General features: G+C 35.9%; 2 protein-coding genes across 2 annotated transcripts; one reads left to right on the top strand and one right to left on the bottom strand.

Annotated features, from left to right (window-relative positions):
• Positions 1–1,967: 1,967 nt before the first annotated feature.
• LOC144551031 (uncharacterized) lies at positions 1,968–5,783 on the bottom strand. Its single transcript, XM_078298825.1, has 4 exons — positions 5,595–5,783; positions 5,046–5,122; positions 2,698–2,782; positions 1,968–2,486 (listed from the first exon to the last, which is right to left on the bottom strand). The coding sequence occupies exons 1-4, from the start codon at positions 5,688–5,690 to the stop codon at positions 2,214–2,216; spliced, it is 531 nt and encodes a 176-aa protein (XP_078154951.1). The 5' UTR covers positions 5,691–5,783; the 3' UTR covers positions 1,968–2,213.
• A 4,155-nt stretch (positions 5,784–9,938) lies between these two features.
• DUO3 (Homeodomain-like superfamily protein) lies at positions 9,939–18,122 on the top strand. Its single transcript, XM_078298829.1, has 11 exons — positions 9,939–10,185; positions 10,747–11,193; positions 12,533–13,236; positions 13,424–13,748; positions 13,825–13,909; positions 14,273–14,329; positions 14,457–14,516; positions 14,594–14,812; positions 14,932–15,778; positions 16,203–16,387; positions 17,398–18,122. The coding sequence occupies exons 2-11, from the start codon at positions 10,832–10,834 to the stop codon at positions 17,668–17,670; spliced, it is 3,117 nt and encodes a 1,038-aa protein (XP_078154955.1). The 5' UTR covers positions 9,939–10,185; positions 10,747–10,831; the 3' UTR covers positions 17,671–18,122.
• The last annotated feature ends 2,007 nt before the right edge of the window (positions 18,123–20,129 follow it).

A 20,129-nucleotide genomic window follows, 5' to 3' on the forward strand; every position in this document is an offset into this window, starting at 1 on the left:
ATCTTAATCACAGATTTGTTCAAAACCTGTTGGGACGCATAATTAGTGCGGTTCTTCCGGTTTGTTCTCGGTGGAATTATTATTCGACAAAAAAAAAATTAATCTCTTTTCCAAAAGTTTTGATTTTTAAGAACTAACATTTGATTTAGTGGCAAAAGCAATGACCTCTGTATGAAAGATCGTAGGTTCGAATTCAGATGGAGGAATCTCTTATGGCTTGACCTCCAACCTTTCCAAATTTTTTTTTGAGTTTTGAATTTCTAAAATAATATCAACATTCATATCTTAAAATTTAAAATGGCCAAGGAGATGGATCACAGGCAAAATTCAAATAATTTACAGTTCAAGTGACATGTGATTTTATGCGTGCAGATCCACACTATTTTCAGATATTTGCAGCGTATACCTTTTTTTTTTTGGTCTCACATATATCCTTACATGAGATTTTTTTTTTTTTTCTCTTCCACAAATTATAATGGAGAGGAATTATAACTTTTAAGGAACATGAGGTATCATGAAGTAAAGGTGAGTGGAGAATAAAAGATGGTCCCCAAAATTATTTTCTTTGACAATTTATTGAATGAGATTGTTTGTTTCAACATTTTCAAACAACGGGAAATATATAAAGTTTCCCTTAACAAAATATAATTTACAGCGCACAAACTTAAAAGTTAAAACTTTATAATCATTGGGTCGTATTTAAAATATAATTTTTAATCATGATATATTTGAATAGTCAAATGTTTGTATTCTACATTTTTTATGTTTTTTAGTTTACATTTGTGTAACATAAAGATTGACAACTTACAAAAATAAATGCTCTAAAAGTAGTCATCACTCAATGTAATTTGAAGAAAAGTATGTTCAAATTGTTTGAAATTTGATGCAAAACTCATTTATATGGACAACAATATATCATAAACTTTTAGTATTTCTAATCTGATTTTAACTATTACTCCGGGTAAAAAAAAATCATGCATTGTTGGGTAGTTCCAACATCAAAATAGTTAATTTAGACCCCAAACAGTAAAAGTATCATTTTATAATGTTTACCTTCTATGGGAAGTTACAAAAATGTAATATTGTTTGTTATGGAGTAAATTATCTGATGTGCTAGAAAATGTTTAATAAAAGCAGCAGCTGTAGCCATTTGGTAACCCTTCTGTTTTGTTTTATTAAAAAAATGAATCCACCAATGACTACCAAGAGATGGCCTTTTGAAATGAATTAATAAAACTGTGGTATACAAAATTCAAACTGATAATTTTATTGCATTCAATTAATTCAAACTGAAAAAACCACTAGTTTTGTGGGATATTGCAATTTGCAAACACATTGACCTGACAAACTATTAATTTTGAAGGTAAGAAATAAGCTTAAAACATCCAACATAAAATTTCAGCAAATTATAATCGAAGTTTTACTCGATGATCTTTATTGCCTCGAAATCCAAAGTCAAAGAGCACAACAAGACATGCAGTATTGCTGCTAAACATACATTTCCTACCATAACAGATAATAGCTATTTTATCCTCATTCAACACAAAATAGAACACATTTGAGTTTACCACAAAACCTTAACTACCAAAGACAAGCTAAAGGCACTACTACATCTGAAATGCCCTTACATCAGCTACAAAAAAACAAAAGAAAAAGAACATGCACTCAACACCCTAATGTTATCAGTACCTATTCTAATGTCCCAGAAACAATTAGCATACCCTTCGAAAAACCACAATCTGTCCAATTTAACCTTTCAAACCAAATTCCCATAGATGCCTTGTCAAAGTGAAATTCCACAAAAGATGTCAATGCCCCAATTGCTGACTTATTCTAATAAATAATGGCATCCCAACACCTTTATCCTAAATCGAAAGCTTCTCAACTATGATTTGGTACAATGTCAAAGACACAATGATATGTTGGTCATTCTGGACATTTTGAATGACTTAAAAAGACATCTAGGATATTTCAATTCTGAGAGGATGCATTAGATATTTCAAAGTCATGGTTGGGCACGCTGATTATTTTCCCTGACAGTTGCATAGCTAGGATTCATGCATAATCACTTAATCAGTAACCTTATCTAAGACCATCTCGGGCCAACAATCATAATCTGAACCACAACATACAACATACACTAAAACCCTAATCCTACTCCCAGAAGCATAATAATCTAAACTACAACATACATCTAAAAGAAACATTACTTCTCATTTTTGCTCCTGTTCTTTTGACTTGCTCACATCAGAAGAGGCCTCCTTAGTTTCTCCACCACTTGCACTTTGGTCCTTCGGTTGTGACTCGGGTACCGGGCTAGGACCCGCATCTGCTTCGGCAGAAGGAGAAGCTTTGGGAGTGTCAGCTGTGGTGGGAGCAGCTGGTTGATCAGTGGATGCAGGATTCTGTGGTTCTTGCTGTGAGATTGGCTGAACTTGGACCACTGTCACGCCCTGAGCTTGTGGAATCACCCCTTGTGGCATCATCTGTTCCAGGTGAAATACATCAGCAACCAACTTTTATTTTTAAAAAATTTGCAGTTAATTACAACCTTACTGAGGTATTAATAACCGTCGAGACATATTTCAGTTAATACAGCTCATTCATAGTAGACTTAATCTTGTAGCAAAGAAAAAGCATGCAAAAACAGAAAATAAGAGCTTCCAAAATCTAGAATTTGTAAATATAAGTAGAAACCTGTGCTCGAATAGCTTTAGTTTGGGGTTGTGCATCAGCCAGGGCAGCCAAAAATAGAAGATTTCGCTGAAGTTGAGCTTGAAACCTGAAATTTAAAATTAGTTCAGCCTTGTAGAACGGAATAACTGCAGTTTTTGTTTCTTCAGTACAAGTAAGCTGTTGCTAGGTTTTAGGTATATCTTATCAAGATTTACCGAAACCAGAAATTCCAACTTAGTTGGTATAGACATGTATTATTATGCTACTGACTAGTACACGCTTGCACCAGCCATAAATACCGATATTAGACCTGAATAGTATGTTACCAGCACTAAAGAATTAGATTATGGGACAAGGCTAGGTGTAAAAACAAAGTGGATACGGAGTGACCAATACAAAATCGCATACATATCCATTTTGCATTGGACATACATGGATACAAATACAGATATTAAATACAACAACAATAAGCAAGCCTTTAGTCCCAAACAAGTTGGGGTAGGCTAGAAATGAAACCCAATCAGAGTCACAAAACCGCGGTACAGAGTAATAAACATAAAAAAAAAAATAATAATAACAATAGTAGTAATACTAATAGTAATAATGGTACCAATAATAATAGTAATAATGCTAATAATAATACTAACAATATTATGCCTACACTATAGATCATGTAAATCGTAGAGGCAGAAGTCCTATGTCCTAAGTCCTACGTCCTTGACCCCGAATCAAAAGCCTTAGGACCTAAAGCCTATAACATTACCCCTAAACCATGATTCCTAGGTCATGGTTCCGGTACATGGATCGCTAACTTCCATGCGCTCCTGTCCGAAGCCAACTCTTTGGATACATTCCCTTCCTGCAAATCCCTTCTTAATTATTCCTCCCATGTCATTCTTGGCCGACCCCTGCCTCTCCTTGTGTTTTCGAAATTTCAGAATTACGGAATTACATGTTAATATATTGGAGTCTATACTAATAAAAAGAGCACATTTGACAAATAGAACATTTTGAAAAATAATGACAAATGACTTTTGAATTACAAATAGATAATAAGCATGCACGCAGTAGTTAAAGGTGCAAAGCAAGAGATTAAAATTGCATGATGTGCATGGCACACTAAAAAGCATGTGCCTGAACGAAATGGAACTCAAAATTCAGAAATAGTTTTACCTTTTCGTTTATGAAAAAAAGAATGAAAATTATGATTTAACAGTATTTTATAGCATTCTCTGAACATATAATTGAGCATCCAGGTGTCTTTGTCATGCAAACAGTCAAGTAATAAAGTTGCTTACTGGCATCCTGCCTATATAGAAGTTGCATTCTTTTATTGCCTAAACATTCGTAACAGTCTTTATTATGCCACAGCGAACACTCATTATTCTTACTATTCAACTTGGTAAAAAGTCACATGTTAGTTCTGGAGGTGCTATATAAAATCAAGAAGGTAGTAGATTAGCTAATTAACAGCAGTTACGCTCTACTATAGTGGATCATCTCCATTCAATGAACCTAATAAACAGTGAATGACTATAGTTGCCCTTTAGTCCTCACAGGATATGGGGGCATGCAATATAGCATCTCTTTTCAAATTAAAATTATAGGAGAAATTGTTTAATATACACTTGACTCCTTGGACTATGCTTGTTTGTTACTTGAGCACATTGGGGCACACATCAAAATAACTTTGCCTGTCTTGCAATACTTGATTGCATGCCTCGGAGCTTAGGGAAAGAAAGAAATGAAAATGTAGAGTTCAATTGCTTGCCTTTGGATTCTTAATTGTAAAAATATAAGGATAACTCAACAAAAAGGACAAAAAGAAGAATTAGACTTTTCAATGAAATAGAAATCTAGAAATCCATATTCATATCGAATTCACATCCCCTCAGGTTACCTGACTGAGTACAATTGAAACGAACGGTCCAAGATCATTCTTTTAACTTGGCACAAATCTCAAAGAACAAATAATACTGCCCCCCTGCGCCATCCTGATTAGGCACCGGCCGAGAGTAAATCTGGGCCATTCGTTTCAATTGTCTTGAGTCAGGTACCTGGGAGGATACGGATCCATTCATATCCGTACTTAAAGACTAAATTAGCATCTGCATCTGCATATTTTTACCATATCCAATATTTATTCCATCTGCATCTGCGTACTAATCCACATAAATTGTACATATTTGCATCAGCCCACTGTGCCTTCAGAACTAGAAACAGTCTAACCAACCAAAATAAACAATATTTGATCAACTATTATTGCTTCAAAGTGAAGTAGCGCAGAAAGTACAAAGCTTTTTTCTCTGCAAAGATAACAAAAGGATGCCAACACCTTGCTTCTAAAGTATAGTTAAAAGGAAACTTACTGGGCACTTTCTGACATCTTTCCCATATTTTGGTTGTCCAGAATTGTCAAGATCAGCTGCTTATTCTCATCCAAGTACTAAACCATAAAAAAAACCACAAAGCATATTTAGAAAACCAGTTAAGGTCTCAAGGATGTGAAACCAAGTATCAGAAGGGTGAAATTTATCTAAAATATGGAGCATATCGAACTAAATCCAATGTCTCACTCTAAACTAGACATGAAATCAATCAGCTCAAACAATACATGATTAAAATTTCTTCTGAAAAATAGATTGATTATTCAGTGTATACCAACAATAAGACAATTGACGTGTAAATTTAATCATAGTTTCTTAAGGCTGGTTCACTAATTTTCTGTTCTTCGATAGCATGAAGTCAAAATTGTCAATCATTTTTGTTCCTATGAGAAACATATTCACCATAATATGCCGGGAAATTTTGGACCAAATCAAAACAATAGCCAACAGCATTATGTCAGCACAGCAACGATTCCAAACCTAGATTTCAAAAGACTTATTTTAAATCGAGTGAGAGAGAAAGAGAGAGACCTTTTGAATCTGGTCGGAGCTGACGATACGGGACTCCGGGATCGGCGGAGGCGGAGGAAGCGACGCTACTGGCGCCGGGGTTGTCTGCTGTGCCATCTCTCCTCGCCCTTCTCTTTTGTATTTACCTTACTAAAACGGAGAGCAGGTGTGGTCGGTGCTTTCTGCCTCTGTTTTGGGAAAAACGACGAAGTAGGGATGGCAAAATGGCCCGTCCGCTGTCGGCCCGCTCAATCCCTCCCGGTCCAATGACAAAAAAACCCGGTACCCGGTCGGGCCTATAAACAGGCCAGGTCAGATGTGGAATTCAGCCAAAGCCCAAAGACAGCCTGTTGGACCTAATATATTTGAATGAATGAGATTTTAGGTTTTTATTTTGCCCCGTCTCTGATTTAGATTTTATTTCCGAAAAGTTGAAAACCCCACTTAGGTTTAGCTAGCGCCGCACTCCTCTCTTTCTCGGGAAATTTTACAGCCTACTCATCTTTTCAAAAAGATAAAATAAAATACTCTCTCACTAAATTTTTTGACAAAATGCTCATGTGAGTTCCAAATTTCTATTCCCTTCCTCCCCCCCTCTCTCCATGTTATTCTCTCCCCTTCACTCTCTCCACATTAATTACTCTTAACTGTTTGCTAATTTAATTTATAACTTGCAATTTGAGGCCGTACTTTTGGTGATTGTGCATGGAATTAAAATTGTAATTCGATTATAAAAAAGTTAGTTTATTATTGAATATGTGGTGTATAGTATATATGTATATGTTTTGTACTTGTTTTGTACTGCAGAAAATATACATGGGACATACCGTACATGATAACGTACTTGATTTGAGAATTCTATGGTTTTGAAGGATCTTCCCATCAAACAAAAATGGATGGGAATAACAATAGCAATTAATTAGTCTAAATTATGGAGGTCGAAAGCAAACCCTTCAACGTATGCATCATATAAATCTATATCAAGATTCAAGTCTAACATCATATAAAAGTCTGCAGTTTTGCAAAACTAGAGATAATGTACATTAAAAGCTGTGTTGTCATTTTTTGATTAAAAAATTGTAAAATATACAAGGAGAAAATGTCAATTAATTATTAGATTAATTAACTTTTTTTTTATTATTTTAAGAAAACAATACATGATCAGTATATTTTTCTAGTATGAATACTCGCTTAATTGTTTATTATATGTGATGTGATAAATTTTTATATTGTGGAAGCCATATTATAATATTTTTTACTTAATAAACTATTTTCAGAATGTCTATATTAAAATGATTTATATGTTAATTCAAAACATTTTACATAATAAATTAGTATTATATATTACAATGATTGTTGAAAGGATTAATATGTTAAATATAATTTACAAAATAAATTTTATACTGAATATATAAGACTTTACAAATCAGTAAATCTATAAGTTGTTTGAGACTTAGATGATATTTGAAATTGTCTATCTTACGGCGGATTATTGAAGCAAGGGTCGTCAGTCAAAGAAAAATAAGGCAAAAATTCAAATAACTGAAATCTAAAACAAGACTTAAAAATAATATGAAACATATAACTTACTAGTAGCCAAATACAAATATTTTATATATCTAATATTACACTCATTTGAAGTCATTAAAAATGAATGATATCTGAGAAATTAGCTGTAGTATGAAAAAGTTAACAATAATAGAGCCTTCTTCATTTGAAGTTTTTCAAATTAAAAATCAACATAGAAGAGTAATTAATATGGAGAGTAACGTAAAGAGAGAGAGGAACTAAAGGGAAGTTTGGGTTGTTAAAAATATCCTTGTTAAAAAAATTAGTGAGAGAGTATTTTGTTTGATTTTTTCTAGACGATGGCAGTTTGTAAAATTCGAATCCATATCCTCTGTAACACAACTTTGAGTTTAAGGCCCCGTTCGGCAACATGGATTAAGGGATAAAGGATTAAGAGCTTAAGGAGCGCTAAGGAGTTTGCGTTCGGCAAATAACAAGGATTAAGATAGTAGTATATATTTGAATAAAATATATATATAAGTAATAAAAGACCATTTTACCCTTTTATTTATTGTTGTCAAATGATATGATTGATTAATCAAATTGTGTTATAATTTTAATCAAAAGTAATTAAATATATTTCATTAAAATGTCTGCGGACAAAAGGACTCTTTAATTTATAATGATAGAGCTTAAATATGTACAACAGTAAAGAAAGAAAAACTGTTATAACAATGACTGAAGGAAAAAAAAAAAAGCTATTTGAAATTCCTTACTGTACATATCTAAATTGGGTTGGAATTCTGGTTTTGGTACTGGTACTACAGATTCAGTCCACTAATGGAGAATTGGGTACCATGGTTTTGATATTAATATCATTCCTGGCTCTGGTTTTACCACCCCTGTACCAGAAACTGTATCGGCTATCCTAAAAAAAATGGAAAAAAAATAGCTTAATCGCAATTATCATTTTCATTCATGTTACTACTATTCAAAAGAAATAGGAATGAAATGATATAAATTCAGCTTCATCTTCTTCTTTTTTTTTCCTACCATGTAGCTGCCATTTTTAATGTTATGTTCATTTTTTTTGTTAAACAGAGAATATAATGCAAAATATATTTTTTCTGCAAAGAAAAATAAAAATGATTATTATACAGAAAGTACCAAACTTAAGGTGGTAAGAATATAAAGCAAAAAAAATGTATTTTTGTACAAATAAAAACAAAAATGTTTATTGAAATTTGAAAGTAAGAACCAATTCATATTTCTATTAATTCGAAATTTTTACTAAAACAAAAACAAAGAAAAATCTTTACTGTTAATGCGAAAATTGATTTACAAATCAATCATAATTACTCACTATTTCACCAATTATAATTGAATCAGTTACTTCCGGTACAATTACTCACTATTTCACCATTGATCATACTCCTCGTAATACAATGTACCTACAGCAAATTCTTTTCTCCAAAGTGCGACTCTGAGTGAAATTTTACAAGAGAAATTATCTTGACTCAGAGGCACGACTCTGAGGGAGAGGCAGCGAGACAGATACGCGACGGTGAAGAGGAGATAGCGAGCCAAGAGGTGGCGCTGCCGGTTGCATTTGGCGGGACAAGGTGGCGAGCAACGATACTCATCAAAGTGGGTCTCAATGGAGAGAGCACATTGAGGAGAATGCACGTGTGGTGTCGGATTTGAAGGTTGTTCGTCGGAAAGTCGTGAATCCAACATCGAAAAGATGAGTTTTTTTTCTTTCACGTACCTAGAGAAGTGTTCCTCTTCTTTAGGAAGAAGATAATAAAAAATGAAAAAGAAATGGGAAAGGCTTAAGGAAGCCTGCAGCAAGGGGTGAAATCGTAAAAGAAAGATGCACTTTTTCTCTTAAGGAGGTCAAATTGCTTAAGGAGAGGGGACCTTGGATTAAGAACTGGGACTAAGGAGGATCATTAAATCTTGCTAAAGGAGCATCTGTTCGGACGGATTAACGTGGATTAAGAACTTAAGGAGCTTTAAGAAAGCTTAATCCTCTCCAGCCGAACAGCACCCTCCAGCCGAACAGCACCTAAAGGTTTCTACCGTTAAATTGTATCTACGGTTCGGATTTAATTAAATTCTATCTAGTAAAAATTCGACCCTTTACCCTTCTCCAGTCGCGTACCTCTTCGCTTACCCTTCTGGCCTCTCCATCTCCGCTCGTTTCTTCATCTTCGCTTTACCCTTTCTCCCTCTTTCTTCCTCATCCACCTTCTTCGACGAATCAGGAAACTTATGTTCTTGTGCTTCCTCGAAGCAGCCATATCTGGCCCCTGACGCCTGAAAACGTGTACCGAATCAGAGTGTCAACCGCTCCGGTAAGGGTACACCCGTTGCAAATTTGCTGGTTTTGCTCTGGTTTTCGATGAGAACGATTTCAGAGATATTTTTTTTAATTTTTTTTGGTGGTGTGGAGATTTTGGATTTGTTCTTTTCAGGTTTGAAGTTTTATCGTTGGAAAGAACGGGGGTTTAGCACCTAAAATAACTCAAATTTGATTCGATTACAATTCATTGGTTTGGTCGAATTGTGAATTTACTGGTTTAGTCAAGGATTTTTAGTAACTAAATTAAACTCCTCAAATTCTATGATTTTGGAGGTGCGAATTGCGGTCGAATCAAAAAAGTGTTTTGGTTTTACTCAGAGAAAAGAGACTTGAGAGAGAGAGAAAGAGGAAGACGAATTCAAATCAACTTAAGAGGAAGTCACTGGAGAAGGATAAAGCTTTAATTTTAATGGGATAGCGTCTATTAAATCTGAACCGTAAATGTTATTTGACGGTGGCAATTTTTTAACTCAAAAGTTGCGTTAATGCAGAGGATATGGATTCGTAAAATTCCCCCTCTTTCTCTCCTCTCGCCTCCACAGTCCCTTTCTTCCTCTCTTCGCCGCACTCAACCTCCAACGATCCCCACCACCCGGACGATCTCCACAGTCCACACTCGGACGATCTCCACGGTCCACACTCAACCTGTCTCCGACGATCCCCACCACCGAAAACCAGTCACGCCCCACCCGGCCACCCCAAGTAACTACTCCACCTCCGCCACACTAGCAGCCGCCGGTGTGTTTTTTGTTTCCTTTTCTTTTGTTTTCAATTTTATGTACGCTGTGAATTGCTTGATCTACTGTAAGCGAACGCTGATCGCTTGTACCAATTTGATTTTCTTGTTTGGCGTCCTTGTGAAATTAGACACTGAATTGAACCCCCTTTTTTCTGTTGACTGTGAACCAAATTGATGGTTGCACTGTTGAATTGAACAATGAATTGATGCTTGAACTGCTTAATTGAACCCCTTTTTCTGTTGCTTGTACCAATTTGCTTAGAGTCTCTATTCATACGACATTAAGTGGATACAAGAGAATAGAGAGAAAAGATGCAGGGAAGAGAAGAGAAGAGGGACAGTAAGAGAAGAGGGGAGAGAGAGAGACGGAGAGGGTAGAGAGAGAGACTCAAATTTCATTCATCATATTTAATTACAAGAATTACAGGGTATTTATAGCCAATTTTTCTAACTCGACACTCTAATAAGCCTAAACTCACCCCATTAACTACTATTTATTTATCTCCCATCTATTCTAATTACTATTAAATCCTAAGACATTTCATTTCGTTTCTTTGCAGTTGCAAGCAAGGGAGTTTCTACCTTTCAAGCTCTTTTTGGAGACTATGATCAATCGTGTTTAGCTTGCCAGAAGAACACACCGTAATGGAGCCAGAAGAAGTGGAGGAAGAAGAGGACCTTGACTTTGTTCCCTTTCTCAGAGAAGACATCCCATCTGACGATGGCTCGTCAGGTGTCACCTCAGAAAACGAAGGTGCAGGCCCCACGCTGACAGATTCCCCTTTAGATGAAAATAACATGGATAATACTTTGGCCGCAGGCCGGTCTGGTCAGGTTGGGCCAACTACAGGTTTGAGCAAAGAAGAGCAGGAAGAGGCAATCTGCAAGAGGACGCGGGCTCGCTTTTCACTGGAGAACTACAGTCTGGATGAATTGGAGGTTTTCCTCCAGGAGTCTGACGAGGATGCCGAGGGGCAGAATGTGGACGAGGAGGAAGTGTACCGGAGGTATGAACCTCTAAAGCTTAATGTTGCATTACCAACTTTTTGAATTGTACTTTTTAGGCTGGTATACCTGACATTAGTATATATTTTCAGTAACGATATGTTTTGCTAGCTGCACCACTGGTACAGAGCCTAAAATAAGCAGTCTTATTGGATTTGGGCAGTACACTAGTAATTAGTAGTACTGGTAACTGTTTTATCTCATTTATTAAGAGCTAGGTTCACATGCCTCCACTTATGGTGCCTGTACTATGCATCCTTTTTTAGAACTTTAATATTTAAATTATCAAAATAAAACCATTAGATGTAGGGATGAAAACGGATCTGGATTATCCGGTCCGAATCCGCTCTGTATTTGCATAGATTTCAGATTCAGATAAACAAATCAGATAGTTTTCCGGATACGGATTCGGATATTCTTAAAACATGGAGGAAAGACCAGGATACGGATTAGGATACGGTTGAGAATTGAAAAATGGAATCGGATATCCGCATCTATCCGGAACGGATCGCAGCCCATCGGAGCAGGTGATATCATAATGATCCGCTTTCTTTTTCTAAAGTTGTCTCTATCCGAACCATATATGAAGGTTTTAACTAACTTCTAATCTCAACTGTGGGACTAAAATGCTCCACCGTCCGGATTGCTGCCCTTTCTTTTAACTTTTCGCTACTTTATGTTTGAAACTTTTCACTCCGCTACTTTATGTTTCAAGCTTTTCTCCCAAGCTTCTCTTCTCCATTTCCTGCTCTTCTCTATTCCTCTCTCTTCTCCATTTTTAAGCTCTTTTTTTAATTTTACCTGTTCTTTCTTTTCTATTTTTTTTCTTATTTTTTTATTTTCTTAATTAGTATTTGTATTTTAAAGTTCATATGACTCAATTATCCAACAATTATACGTTTTGTATCCGTATTTGAATCCGTATCGTGGATTATCTGCTTTGTATCCATTTAAGGCGGATTTGGTTTTAAATTTTGATATCCGTTTATTATCCATATTCGTATTCGTATCCGCTCATTGAAAGGCGGATACAAATATGGTAGCATTATCCGCTCCGAATTCACTCCGTTTAAGAAATCTGGTATACACAACATGGTCTTGTTTATTTTGACAATAATCTAATCTTACTCTTTCTTAAAAATGAAAGACGAGAATTCAATTTAAACCCTCCTCCTTGATTAATTATACCATTAAACTTCACGAATTGGTAAAATTGCTACAGACAAACATCAACAAGTAGTTGCTGATACTAGCATTGGAGTACCACTTCAGTATAGCAGCAGTTATGGTCAGTAGAGGTGCAGACCAGTACTAGTTTATTCTGACGCTACCCAATTGCAGGTTTCTGACGGCTGTGCTGACAGATGAACTGCCAAACAACACTGAAGAAGTGGGTGTTGCTGACGAGGATGAGAATGATGCCGATTTCGAGCTAGAGATTGAAGAAGCCCTAGAGAGTGACCCCGACGAGCCTGTTGACAATATAGTAAATGAAGTCGGAGATAAGAGTGGTGGGGCCCATCGCCGCCCTGAAACCCGTCAGAAGAAGCAGATGAAGGAGTCTTATTCAGACAATCACCAGTCAGACCTCCTCACCAAGACAGCCCTGTTAAGACCTCTTGTACCTTACTTGCCACCTGGACAAGCCATGACACTTTCTGGACCCACTGTACTGGGTCAGTTGTTTGGGTTTTCGGCACAGCAGATAGGACAGCTTTATGTGATGCTGCATGAGCATGTGCAGCTACTGGTGCAGGTGTTCTCTGTCTCTGTTCTGGATCCCGCACGTCAGCAATACGCAACTGAGACACAGAATTTGTTGAAGGAAATGGTGGTAAGGCGCGAGGAAGCCTTGACTGGGAAGACAGTTGCCTTTCCGGGGTCATGCTTCGCAGCTCAGAATCTCTACTCATCGACTAGCGGTAGTGTTAATGGGAGACACAAATCAGCCCCATGGATGCCTATAATTGATGGCCCTATATATTCTGTTTTGGATGTTATGCCTCTCAGGCTTGCAAAGGATTACTTGGAAGATGTTACGACCAGTGAGTATTCACTATTATTTTTGTACTCTTTTGTATACTTGTCCCTTAACTATTTTTTTCATATAACAAGTATTTTTTAAGATCTGTGAACGTGTGATGTTGTTGGTACCTAGGGTTCAATATTGTAATCTTAGATATAATATCTGGATATTATTTTCTGATCAGTATTGTATACATCACATGTCAGGTGTTGTTAGGTATAAGCAAAGCCATCTAGAAAGCACAACGGACAAGAGCTACACCAAGAGAGAGCCTCTCTTCCCTCTACCTGCAAGCCGCAGCAAAACAGCTGATAATGGGTCCCCCACTGATAAGGAACAGAAACAGCCAAAAAAGACACTGGCTGCAACTCTTGTGGAAGACTCAATGAAACAAACAGTTGCATTGGTACCTGTCGATATCGCCAAAATCGCGAAGCGGTTTTATTCACTTTTTAATTTGGAGATGCTGCCACATAAACCCCCTGTTTCAGCTGTGGCCAAACGTGTGCTCTTCACTGATGCTGAAGACAGGTTGGTTAGAAATTAATTTATAACTTCATTTTCTAATCTTTAATTCTGAAATTACTTATTTTTCCGTTCCATATAGATTGTTAGCAATGGGTTTGATGGACTACAACAATGATTGGGAGGCAATACAAAAGCATTATCTTCCATGTAAATCTAAGCATCAGGTGATTATTGTTTACTTCTCTCTTGTGTGTTTACAAAATAAGTGATTTTCTCTTGTACCATCTTTTTCTCAAAAGAAAATTTGAGAGATCAATTATGGCCATGTAATCATGAAAAGTGATATTAAATTCCATGCCTCCTTTTCTATCTTGGCAAGATATCTGAAACATGTATTTCATTGTGATGGGTTGAGAAGATTACTGTCAAAGACTCAAAATCTGTGTCCTTCCAAGTTTCATACGAGTTAAGAATGCTACAATTATCAATTACATCAGTATAGATTATCTAAAGAACCTGGTTTATAAAAGGTTTCTACTACTAAGTGATTTTGTTGGTCTTGTTTGATCTTTTTCTTTCTTGTGTAGATATTTGTAAGGCAAAAGAACCGCAATTCTTCAAAAGCTCCAGATAATCCAATCAAGGTACAATGACTTCAACAACCAAAGAGAGAAGAAAAAAGAGGAGTAATTTGTAATGTGAATACTGGTTTATTTATTTATGTCTTGTCAGGAAAAAGAAGTTTGACTAATAAAATCTAAAATTATGTAGGCTGTGCGGCACATGAAAACCTCTCCTTTAGGACCAGATGAAATAATGCAAATTCAAGAGGTAAGCTTTATGCTAAATTTGTACTTTAGCACCTGTTGTTATCAAAATATAATATCTGGAAATTTTCTTTTATTCAGGGCCTCAAGTTGTATAAAAATGATTGGTCATTGGTTTGGAAGCTGGTGGTTCCACATAGAGACCCTGCTCTACTGCCTCGTCAGTGGAGAGTTGCAATGGGCACCCAGAAATCATATGCAAAAAGTGAAGTTACTAGGGAGAAAAGGAGAAGGTATGAAGCGAAGCGCAGGAGAAAGAGAGCTCTTATGGCTGATTCAAAAGATCTGAATACAGAAGAGGTTCTTTACTTTAATTTTTTTTTTTAATTATGGCCTTACTCGAAAGAGAAATCACCGGACATTATCTTATTTTCCTAAAGCTCAATTAATTGATCTGGATATTCTAATGCATACTTCAGGAAAATGAGATGGTTGAAGGTTTAAATGGGGAATATGAGAATGATAATAATGCTTACGAGGAAGAAGCTTATGTTCATGAGGCATTTTTGGCGGACTCTGAGCAAAGGAATGATACAAACAGCAGTATTCCACAACAAGGAACTGGACCCTCTATTTCTAACCCCAACAATCCCAGCCAAACATTAGCACCTCTTAATTCCAGATTATCCAAGTATAACTCTCCTACAATTAGATCCTTTCTTCCCCTGCCAAATCGAAGAAAGAAGGGTTATCGGCTTGTTAAATTGGCACCCGAGTTGCCACCTGTTAACCTCCCCCCTTCCGTACGAATCATCTCTCGAGCTAGATTTAATATAAGTCAAACCCCTGCCACAAAAGATACCAGTTCAAGCATAGTAGAACCCCCCAAGCAACTCGACTTGTTCCCAGATAGTACCCAGAATAACAATTCCCAAACTGAGGCGGACTTCCAGATGCATCCTTTGCTATTCCAGATGACTCCAGACCAGCAGTTAAGCTTATATCGACCCATTGCAACCCGTCCAATGAACGATAGTTCTTCAAGTGGGTTTCGTGGATTTAGTAAAGAGATCCCTGGAGATTCTGTAACTCTTGCTTTTCATCCCCTTTTGCAAAGAATTAGTACTGATGAGGGGCTTGATAGTCAGAGTAATTGTAGTGGGGAGCGTCAGAGGGTACACAATAATCTTGATTTGAATATACGGCTGTATTCTTCTCCTTGTGGACCCAGCAATAACACACTGATTGAGAGTATGGATGCAAATGAGGACGCACATCTTGAAGTGGCTAATGCATTTTCTCTTGAGCAAAGGACAGTGGAGCAAGGTACTCTTGCTGTTGATATTTTCTATTTGAGTTTGTTTTGGTTGTCTTTAATTAAGTTTGAAGTAGCTTGCTGTGCCATCCTCCAAAAGGCGATGGAAATCTAGTGGGCGCCATTTGATTCATAGTCTGTGTCAAACAAGTTCAGAAATTCGCGATAATAGTTTCCAATACTCCACCAAAAAAAAAATAAGGAAATGAAAGATAAGGTCACTACATGCTTAGTATATTAGTAGAGATAAATTACTCTGTATTGATTTAGAAACTCCAAATAAGACTTTCACGAAATTTAAAGGCACTCTGAATCAAAAAAAGAAGAAAAAGAAAAATGCATTATATTAACAGCACTGAAATGGCCTAGTGCCCCATTTCCTTGTTCATTCTGACTCTCTTTTCAATTTCTAAGATTATAATTTTACTTTCTCAGTGGCAGAGCATCAAAATGGCAGTGGATACCAGCAAAGTGGGGCTCTTATAATAAATGAGGACTCAATACATGGAATAGTGATGGAGCAAGAGGAGCTCAGTGACTCCGATGATGGTGGGGACAACAGCGAGCATGTCGAGTTCGAGCGTGAGGAGATGGTCGACTCTGATGATGACCAATCACGGGTAATGTTTCTCTTTCATTTCATTCTCTCTCTCTCTCTGGGGAATGTATAAATAGTGTGGTTGTATTTATTTTAAGAGTGAGGCTACGGTAATATACATATTACATAGTGGCCTGCTCTATGGACTCATTTCTCCATTTTTAATTTTTAAGCAGTGGATTCTGAACCGTTCAACATGATCCTCATATGAAAATATACTTGCAGACCAAATTTTACATCTTTTAGAATTTTCTTCCTACCTTTTTAGATAGGTAAAATATCACTTGATTTGAAAATTCTGGACCATCCAAGAGGAGTGATTTTCTTCCTATCTAAAAAGATAGAAAAATAAATTCGAAAAATGTAAAATTTGCTCTCCATTTATCATATGAGGATCATGTTTTATGGTTTGGATCAACTGTTTGAAGTTTGAAAATAGAGATATGGATCCATGGCACGGGTTGATCCGTAATATGCATATTACCATAGCCTCACTCTTTATTTTAATCAAAGAAGACCCCAGTATACTTTTCTCCTAGTAAAACCAGAGGCAGAGGCTGAGCAAACTTCTAGGCAGAGGCAGAGGCCTCACTCTTTATTTTAATTTCTAGTTGTTATAAATGTTAGAAGACGGGTAGCAAAATACTAGCTATCTGTACTAAATGAAAGAAGAGGTTGCAAGAATAATTAGAGACAAATGAAAAAAAAAAATTACATGCACAATGAAAAGAACCTTAATTTCTAAAAAAACTGAGTGCAGGGAAAATTAAAATCCGCCATCTAGTCCAATTGGCACTCTCTCACATGATACTGATCACCTTTCCAGTAACCTACCAGACCTGAGAAAGTACGAGTGAATAAAAATATAAACTTGCCATCTTTCCTCTATCATATCTTATATATAGTTCTAATGTTTACCTCTGGTTTTCCTTGGAAAATTTGTTAGTGCCTGGCTAATCCCTATTTTGTATAATTTTCTTAATTGTCACGATCTATTGTTCAGTTGATTATTTGCATTTAAAAAAAAAATAGGTTCTGGAGTCTTTGGTGGCTCTTAGTGACAAGAATCATCAGCCCTTGAAACAAAGAGATGCATCTCTTCTAATTCAAAACCAGACCACCACAAGAGGACCGAAACAAAAGAAAGAATCTAGGAAAGATGGTAATATGCAAGTCAAAACTGAGTCAAGACCTCGCAAAGCTAGAGGAAGAGGTGCCAATGTCGGTGCACAGTTGGATACAGGTACCAGTAACAGGCCTGTAACTGCCCCAAGAAAACCTCGGAAACAACCTGTTTTGAAGTAATGTTTCTGTTTGTTTTGGAAAATTCAGTTTTTGGTTCTTCAACTTTCCAAAATAGAGAACTTATTCCATGAACTGTAATTTACACCAATTTGTTTCATGAACTGGAAAAATAAAAACCAAATTGGTACTAGATAAGGACAATATTGATCCTGGATTGGGTGCGTATGAAACGCCAGATACCAACTTGGTTTTCTAGATATGCCCAAGAACCGATTTGGTGCAACTGAAATTCTTCAGGGAGTCAATTTGGTGATTTGAGAAAGTTCTGATGAAGAGAACTTGAATTTTCTTTTTCTTTTTTTTTCTTTTATTATTCAACAACTAATGTAATTATTTTTTGTAGAAACTGATATGGTATATTACATTATGTCACTAGTTTAGGATTGTAGTAGTTTACCCATGTAAATGTAAGAGCCTGATTTATTGGACTGTATGGTATATTATATTTTGTCTTTTTTATTTTTATTTTATTAAAGCTTGGTAATGGCTATATTACATTTTGTCACTGATCACTTCTCAGACAATCACGGTTTATTTACACAGCAAAATCTTCCCAAAACGTAAGAGAAAGCTTATTTGCAGGAAATGATTTTAGGCATGAAAAAATTGAAAGTAAAATTGAATTGCCCCAATATCTTATTGTGCGGTTGATCTCATTCCTTATCTACTAAAAAGGCGCAATCTAATGATATATCTAGCGACTTGGAGTTTGATATAATAGGTTGGAATTATAGACTTTTAATTAATTTGACAATTTTTAATGAACTGTTTAAAAATAACTTTTAATTTCAGATCTTTCTGGGATGTCGGTTTATATTATTTGTATAATGTACATTAATTTGTATTTGACGTACTTATCAATCCGTTAGAAGAAAAGCATCTACAAGTTTTTTTTTCTTCTAATATTTTATATTTTTTTAGCTTAATTTGAGAATTATTAAAAAAAAATATAATATATTTTTAATTAAAATTGCCACCTTAGGTTGTTTCACTCCACTCCTGAGTCCGTGTCCCCCTGAGTCCTGAGGTACAATCTAACAGATCAGACGGTCCAGATTAATCTCAGCTAATTTAAATTAGATCCGTGCCTATTAAAGCAATAGGGGATCTGCTTTGAGATTCGTGCCAGGTAAAAAGAACAGTCCAGATTTGACACTTGCACCTCAGGTACCTGGGGATCACGGATTCCTTCACTCCTTCCTCGTATTGCATTGAGATTCGTATAGGAGATTTGATCGAACTCATTAATCCGGATCCACTGCATTACCTCATCGTTTGAGTCTAAATCCACTATCCAATCAAAATTTGGATCAATTCAGCATTTCAGCCCCAAGTCTACAATGCAAGAGATTATTGCTGTAATGTTTTAAGTACTTCAAAACTTATTTAGCTCGAAGCATTTTTGCAAAATAATGAACCAAATTTTATGAATAAATACGAACACCAATTTTTTTTATGCATCCCGGATTATAAATTTGTTACTGACACTAGGCAAAATTTGAACCTGACAATCCCAGCTACAAAATGAATCCGTATCACCCCAGGTACTTGAGGTGTAAGCTATAAATCTGGACCTTTTTTTTTTTTTTTTGAAAAGTGAATTTCCACCGGTTTCATTACGAAACAAAATAGTTCATACAAAATGGTGCATAGCACCGAATATTTAAGTAAATCGAACTAGTGAAATATCTACCAACTAGTATCAAGCATCTACAAAACATAGTAACATACCAGAAAAGGAATCAAATTAATATCTCTAATAACACTAAAATCAATCACTAATAGCAGTCACACTAGTGGAAGAGGAGCTAGAATCAAGTAAAGACTAATCAAGAGACAATAACCCAGCTACCTTATCAATGGAATCATAGATAGCTCTGTCACCCGACCCTCCTAAACCAAGAGAAGAGCCCATGTTGAATACATAAGAGAGCTTGCTATGTCCTGCGAGTCTGTATTCGAGAGTACTACCAGGGTACTTATCTGTGTTAAAGGACAAACATTGAAAAACATAATCAATGATAATTTAACATATGAATTATCTAAACGGGCCTTACACTAATAAGAAGTAAAAGTGATTATAGAAGAAGCTACAGAAGTAATAGATGGTACTGGTGCATGTTGAAAACAAATTTTATTCCTAGTCAACCAAACAATCTATAAAGTAGCAGCTCTAATTAACTCAACCAATAATGAATCATTTAAAGGTATCAAATAATTAAAATTTCAAAGGTCAGACACATGTGTGCAATTAAAAGCAAAATTGTTATAATTACCAATCAAAGACCACAAAGTAGAAATAAAATGGACAAGTAACAAAAATGTGATCTACAGTTTCAGGGACACCACAAAATGTACAATCTACATTGTCTTGCCAACCTTTAGTACATAAATTGCATTTAGTTAGAATTTTATTTTGCCGAAGTAACTAAACAAAAATTTTGATCTTAAGAGGAATT

Source organism: Carex rostrata, chromosome 3 (genome assembly GCF_964058835.1).
Source record: "Carex rostrata chromosome 3, lpCarRost1.2, whole genome shotgun sequence".
Classification (NCBI taxonomy): Eukaryota; Viridiplantae; Streptophyta; class Magnoliopsida; order Poales; family Cyperaceae; genus Carex; species Carex rostrata.

Bases quoted from the DNA above. Each gene is read 5' to 3' on its own strand.
- DUO3 (XM_078298829.1), top strand. From the start codon at position 10,832: ATGGAGCCAGAAGAAGTGGAGGAAGAAGAGGACCTTGACTTTGTTCCC. The intron at 13,237-13,423 runs GTGAGTATTCAC...ATCACATGTCAG, and splicing joins CTTGGAAGATGTTACGACCA to GTGTTGTTAGGTATAAGCAA. The intron at 14,330-14,456 runs GTACAATGACTT...AAAATTATGTAG, and splicing joins CTCCAGATAATCCAATCAAG to GCTGTGCGGCACATGAAAAC.
- LOC144551031 (XM_078298825.1), bottom strand. From the start codon at position 5,690: ATGGCACAGCAGACAACCCCGGCGCCAGTAGCGTCGCTTCCTCCGCCT. The intron at 2,783-5,045 runs GTAAGTTTCCTT...TTTAAATTTCAG, and splicing joins AAGATGTCAGAAAGTGCCCA to GTTTCAAGCTCAACTTCAGC. The intron at 2,487-2,697 runs GTTTCTACTTAT...CACCTGGAACAG, and splicing joins CTAAAGCTATTCGAGCACAG to ATGATGCCACAAGGGGTGAT.